The sequence below is a fragment of the Trypanosoma grayi genome (assembly GCF_000691245.1).
Source record: "Trypanosoma grayi strain ANR4 Tgr_1024_V1, whole genome shotgun sequence".
Classification (NCBI taxonomy): Eukaryota; Euglenozoa; class Kinetoplastea; order Trypanosomatida; family Trypanosomatidae; genus Trypanosoma; species Trypanosoma grayi.
The window spans coordinates 1-5,862 of NW_008826643.1; the positions used below are offsets into that span (position 1 = coordinate 1).

The 5,862-nt window shown below is 50.8% G+C and overlaps 4 protein-coding genes across 4 annotated transcripts; 2 read left to right on the forward strand and 2 right to left on the reverse strand.

Annotated features, from left to right (window-relative positions):
* Positions 1 to 256: 256 nt before the first annotated feature.
* Positions 257 to 784, forward strand: DQ04_10241000 (hypothetical protein; the record flags this gene model as incomplete). The annotated part of the gene is made up of 1 exon (XM_009316188.1): positions 257 to 784. The coding sequence occupies one exon, from the start codon at positions 257 to 259 to the stop codon at positions 782 to 784; it is 528 nt and encodes a 175-aa protein (XP_009314463.1).
* Positions 785 to 2,977: 2,193 nt separating this feature from the next.
* DQ04_10241010 (hypothetical protein) lies at positions 2,978 to 3,319 on the reverse strand (the record flags this gene model as incomplete). The annotated part of the gene is made up of 1 exon (XM_009316189.1): positions 2,978 to 3,319. One exon carries the CDS (start codon positions 3,317 to 3,319, stop codon positions 2,978 to 2,980), a length of 342 nt encoding a protein of 113 aa, XP_009314464.1.
* A 469-nt stretch (positions 3,320 to 3,788) lies between these two features.
* Positions 3,789 to 4,292, reverse strand: DQ04_10241020 (hypothetical protein; the record flags this gene model as incomplete). Its single annotated transcript, XM_009316190.1, has 1 exon — positions 3,789 to 4,292. The coding sequence occupies one exon, from the start codon at positions 4,290 to 4,292 to the stop codon at positions 3,789 to 3,791; it is 504 nt and encodes a 167-aa protein (XP_009314465.1).
* A 1,232-nt stretch (positions 4,293 to 5,524) lies between these two features.
* DQ04_10241030 (hypothetical protein) lies at positions 5,525 to 5,862 on the forward strand (the record flags this gene model as incomplete). Its single annotated transcript, XM_009316191.1, has 1 exon — positions 5,525 to 5,862. A coding segment is annotated over one exon (338 nt), but the record flags the coding sequence as incomplete, so codon positions are not given.

Below are 5,862 nucleotides of genomic sequence, written 5' to 3' on the forward strand. Positions count from 1 at the left end.
TAAAAAATGCTGACAATCTTAGTTGAATGATTTTATAAAAATGAATAATATGGAATTAATATTATGCAAAGCCTCGCCACAGTGAGCAGGAATCGGGACACCAGCGCGTTGATGCTGGCGGCCGTCGATCCCTTCAGGGATGGAAAAATCCTCAATGACCTCAGACATTTTTCACTGACTCCAATGAATTGATCTTCGTGGTTTAAAAAAGCACCCAAAAAGATGTACTGATGAACCCCGCACCCCCTATCCCCACATGCTGCGCCACACCCAGCTGCGAATAGGCAGGCCTCGTCTTCCCATGCAACAACATCCTGCCGCATGCCTGGGGGGCAAATGCTGCCCATCCACACCCCCACTTACATATTCAAGAGCGCTGGCTTTTCCCAGCCCGCCGCCAACACCCCCCCTGCTATTGCAGAAGTTGAAATCGGCAACATTTTTGGCCCCGCCTTCAACCCAAAGGGTAATCGAGTCGGCCGCCCAACAGTGCCATCCGCCACTCGACAACAAAATTGATGCTTCACTTCTACCAGAAGGGAAATCTGAAAGAATAAAGCCCGGAGCTCGACTCATGAATCCGCCTCCGACAAGATTGCTGCCAAATATTTCGATATGCGACACAATGGCGAAAACACTTCGCAGGAATCCCCTGCGTTATTCTTCTGCGGCCGCGCTTCCACCGAGAGAGCGGCCCAGCAGGCTTATCGTATGTAACGAAAAAGGCACAATTCACACCCCGCTCTTCATGGATGAAGCGCCTTGGGCAATTCCAACCCTCTAGAGATATTGGGCGCCTGCTGCGGGTATCCGGAGTATGATTTGCTTCCCCTTTCTTTTTCGCAGGCGGCGCGGTAAGAGTACCAATGTTTATTCAAATTATTCGCGTGAACGCGGATCAAACCGCTTCACGAACAGCGCGCTGCCCAGAACAAGAACATTGTCCTGCTATAATGGGATGGTTTTTCCCTCTGAAGTAGTAACCCTTCTTGCGTGACTTTGGTGCGTGGTTGTCTCCTTTTTTTAAAGTGTTAGTGTTTCTTCCCGTAATATTCATGCTTCCTCTCCCTACCTCTGTTCGTGCATTAGATCAAAACCACCAGGTAGAAAACATTTTTAAATAATACGCTGCACGTCCCCAGGGGAAGAGCCACGTTTTGCAAAAGCTCGAACTGACCGGCGCGATTCGTCTTTTGTAGAATCACATGTGGGTCCGGGCCTCTTACCTCCACCAGATGCGCCGCGTACCTCATTGTTCTGCGTTTTATATAGTAGGCTCTTGCTCCACATAGCGCCAGAATGCGTTGTACAATTACTGCTTTCGGTATGGTCAGGTGCTCGAGGAGCATCAGCGTTGAGAGGAATCTGGTCATGTCGAAGGTGTCTTAACCCTGGATTCTTATATCCCTTCTTGATCGATGGGGATCGGCCTTGGGTGCCACTGCTAGGTTGAGTATTAGTGAGTCATCCGTTTTATGTTGAGCGATTCCTTTTCTCCGCTGCAATCACAGGCGGTCAACTTAGGGTGATCCACGTTGGCCAAAAGATTACTTTCCTTCCAACCGTCCCTGGAAAGAATTGCCTGGACCAAAATCTCTTTTGATAAAGCCCTCCCTTCCTTTATGGCGCAACTGGGGGCACTTTTTTGCTGTCCCAGGGTTGGCTTATCCAAAGGCGCACGGTTATTAGAGAGCATCGCTTTTAACATACACGCGTGCTGAAAGCATGTTCTGGGGTATGCGCCGTTCAACGTTACGAAAACAAGCCGCCCTTTCTTAGTTCAGCGAATGGTTGTGTATTAGGTATAACGTTTTAAACCGACCCGCCAAAAAAAGTTGCTGCTCCCACAGGGATGTGGCCCACATTTCCCACCCACTGCACATTGCCTTCGCCAGCACTGGGGAATAGCGGTGGCGTGGGCGCATTGTGATGACATGGGGGCTTTGTTTCAGGGTGGCATCGGGTCCTCGGCCTCTTTCCTTCCACTTTCTAACTGCACCAGGTAGTCTAAAACCTTTTGGGGTCGATTTGTTACCCCTTATGGGCTCAAGATGAGAGATGGAGATGACCCCTCAGAAGCCATAGGTGGCGGCCGGTCCCTGCGCACTCTTTGTGGTAATTACTGCCCGAACGCAGTGGCAATTATCTATGCACCCATGACCCCCACGGTCGCTCATTACACACCAACACCTCGTATCCGTATGTGTTTCACAATGTTCGTCTGATTCGGTTACCTTCTCCACCCCCGCCCTCTGTCAAGAAGGGCCCCAAAAAAACAGGCCCCGTAGCGGTGTGCGGGCCTTTGGTTCCAAGCAATTTAAACCTTGGTTTCGCGCAAATGCCCCATCGCGGAACCAAAGCCTAGCACTAAGCTCATTACTTGCGAAGCTAAATTTCCACAACTGCAGCAGTGAATCCGGCTTGGCCCCGGCTGCGCCGTGATAGGGCCGTGATAGGGCCGTGATACGGCCGCTGCTTTTTGGGTTAGCGTAGTTAAGTGCCGTGCAAATAGGGCGCCTTTTGTAATGGGTAAAATGCCTGAACAGTAAGACCGCAGTGGAAAATACACGCTACCAATCAATAAGTTTCACGGTCGAGTACCCGGTTGCTCGGGTTGGGGAATCCAACACCATATGCTACAGTTCTCCCGGGAACTGCGCCATGGTCCGGATAGAACGTAACCTGGTTCTCCGGGGGATCAGGCGGAGGGCCTCACCGGGGACCCCCCCCCTTGGGACACCATGCTGCCGGTGTCGTCCACGCCCGTGGGTTGAAAGATCCCCATGGCCAGGGGGCTTTTGTGGGTATGGGTGGGTTTCTCCCCCACCGTGTTTCACATAATCTGCTCTTACAAAGCATATATTCGCAAACGCATTCCCCCCTTTCCCCCCAGGGCAGCAGCAACAGGTCGTAAAATTCCAGGAGGAAGAAAAAAAATTACCCATTACATTCCGCATACGCATTGGCAACGCAACAATCATGCACGCAATGAGGAAAGGCAACACGCACTCAGATGCGCTGGTGCGAGATGCCTCTCCCATTGACCAGTTTCTGCGCGTGCGAGGAATACAAGCTTTATAAGGCTATGCCACGTCGGAAAATAATGCTGCAGACGGCATTTTACGAGATGAAAAAGTCCAGCGAACGGGCATCGCGAAGGGATGAAGCTCGTTAAGGGGAGCGCGGAAGGCGTGCTCAGGACGCTTTCAGTGCCTCTTTCATCAGTTTCATAAACATTAACTTTCTTGTTTTTTTGCACGACACCACCTACGCATTCAAGGGAAAGATGTACTCGCTTTGACCTAACTCTTGTTGGCATTTGGATGCGAGGAAAAGATCGCCGACATGATGACTGCAAAACAAGCGAAGTCTCTCACCCAGCGGGATGCGCAGGCACACACAATCAAAAAGGAAGGCACCGCAGCACATGGCAAATTTTGTTTTGCTACAGAATCTCAATCGCCATACGATCACGCAATCGGTGAAATACGTCGACCCTTTTGACTTTTCTCAGAATACAGCGCGTCACCTCGGTCCGTCCAAGGCTTGGATGGGTCGAGTATTGAAAATAATGGCTTTGATGCGGATATGGGTGCCGAGGGGCCGTGGATCCCATCGAAAGGCAAATCAGTATGGGATAAAAATGCGACGGTAACGCGCCGGATGCGCTACAGGCGCATGGCCGCTTCAGAGGAAGAGGCGCCAATTCTTCTGCAGCAGTTTATTGTCCCTGTCTTGAGCATGAAGTGGGCCATTTCCAGCTTATCCCTTACAGTGCGACGCCGTTTTTAAGAAGTGCGGAATCTGTTGTTACGTGTTCCGGGGACACCTTCACAGCCGGGGCGTCGCCTTACCCCTCTTATTGGCGCGCGTTTGCTACGGAAGGTGGGAATCGTGCGCCCTTCCCTCGGTGCATCCACTGGGCTTGGGTCATTTCTCCCTTCGTCGGGGCAGAAAAAAGCCCGAAAAGCGAAGGCGATGGATTGCACATCCACTGAATAAGAATGGCGATGAACCTTATGAGGTGGATGTTTCTTCCAACCACATTTCACATTTTTTGCCCTCGGTGTTGTCGGGTTTGGCTTCGCGCCTTGGCCCCAAGGCGCCCTTATTCCAGATTGATTTACTACAGGAAGCTCGACANTTTTTTCCGTTTTCGAAATCGGACGGGCGCCTTGTTGGAATTGACACGCCTTCCCATGTAACACAAGGTGGGCCCGGAGATTCTGCAGCTGACCGCTTCGGCGATTACCGAAGCTCCGGTTGTTACTATGCCGAAATGGGCTGCACATCTGGCACCGCACTTTGGGGTTTGGATAAGAAACACACGAATTTGAGGCGACCGTGTGGCATTCACCGGTTGGGAAACTATTGTGCCAGAAAAAGGGAAAGATCGCGGCGCCACCATCGGCGAGGGGGGGTCAGCGGCTCATCAGTAAATCTTTTTTTCGGGGGTACAATTCAACCACAACACTAGGGGGAGGTTTCTTTGAGCGACAAACCCTTTTGTTATTTACGAACATTCCCTCCTCTATCCTAGATTGCTGTGGGGAAAAATGGGGCATGCCCCCCCGCGCGCGCCATGCGCTTCGGCGGTCGATGGTCTACGGCTATGTTGTCCTTGCTTTTTTATGAAGGCAATTAGGCGCCGTTTATCCGCGTTTGGTGGCGGCTCGATTGGCGTTGACGTGTGCGCTGGCCCGGCGCCCTCTACAATCTGGTTGGGGCGGGGGCTCTTAGCAGCCCTTTTAACTAGCGCACCTTGTCGTGTTTTTTCATTTTTGCCCCCTGACTGTTTCGTGGGAAACAGGCGCGGCGCTTTCTTGGTGAATGGCGGTGTTTTTGCCGTCTTTTTGTGGGGTTTTCATCGCGGGTAGCAATTGACGGCGCGCCCCGCCACTTATCGCGCGGGCTGGGGCAAGCGGTGCGTGTTAAACTTTTTCTGCTTTTCCCCATCTTCTTCACTGCGGTTTGGGGGTTTGAGTGTCCAATGACTCTCTGTGAGGGGGGGTTTCTTCGAAGGGATCGGTAAAACCTTACTCCCTTTTGTGAGAAATTGCGCGGAGAAGCGTTGACAAGGGATGGGTTGGTTAAAAGGTCTTGCTTGCGAAGGGGTGTCAGTGGTTTCATGGGCCTAACAGGTTGTGGCCAATAATCTTTCCGATTGTAAGCAACGCATGGTGAGAAAGGGGCCAATTGTATAGATATTTATTTAATGTGGATAATATGATTTGGCACGATTCCGCTCCCATTGTTGAGAGAAGTGCAAACACGTTTGAGATTAATATTTTCCTTCAATTCTTTCTTTTGCCTATTTATTTTAGATCAAGAGGAATAGATTAAAGAATGGGAGCTTGCAAAAGGAATGGTCAAGCCTTACCCTACTTACTAAGCGGGAATCTTATAATCCATCATAATATGTGTCTTCATTTCTTGCGTTAGGAAAGTGTCGCAAAGCGTAAGTTTGAAACGAAGGCAAGTAACAAGGATTACAATGTTATCCACCAACCCCCAGCAGGCCCTCATGGACGTGGAATGGATGACGAGCCTATCAGCTCTCATGGCGTTTGTCGAATATTGCGGTCGGACCCCTTTTTCGTTCGAGTACAGACCAAATTTCAGTACGCATGTTGATCGCGCTGAGGGCAAACTCACATTGGAAGATGGGGAACTGACCGTTTGTCTGGAGAATGGAAGAAAAGCCAGTTTCGTTTCTTTGCGACACTCCATGTTGCCTTTTAACATGCCAAAGGACGAGAACTTTCCCAAGGCGTTTGACGATGCCAGGGCGACTTTCCGAACTGAGTGGAGGGCGTTGGAGGAAAGCATGTCAATGCTGTACCAGCAGTACGAGATGGCCAG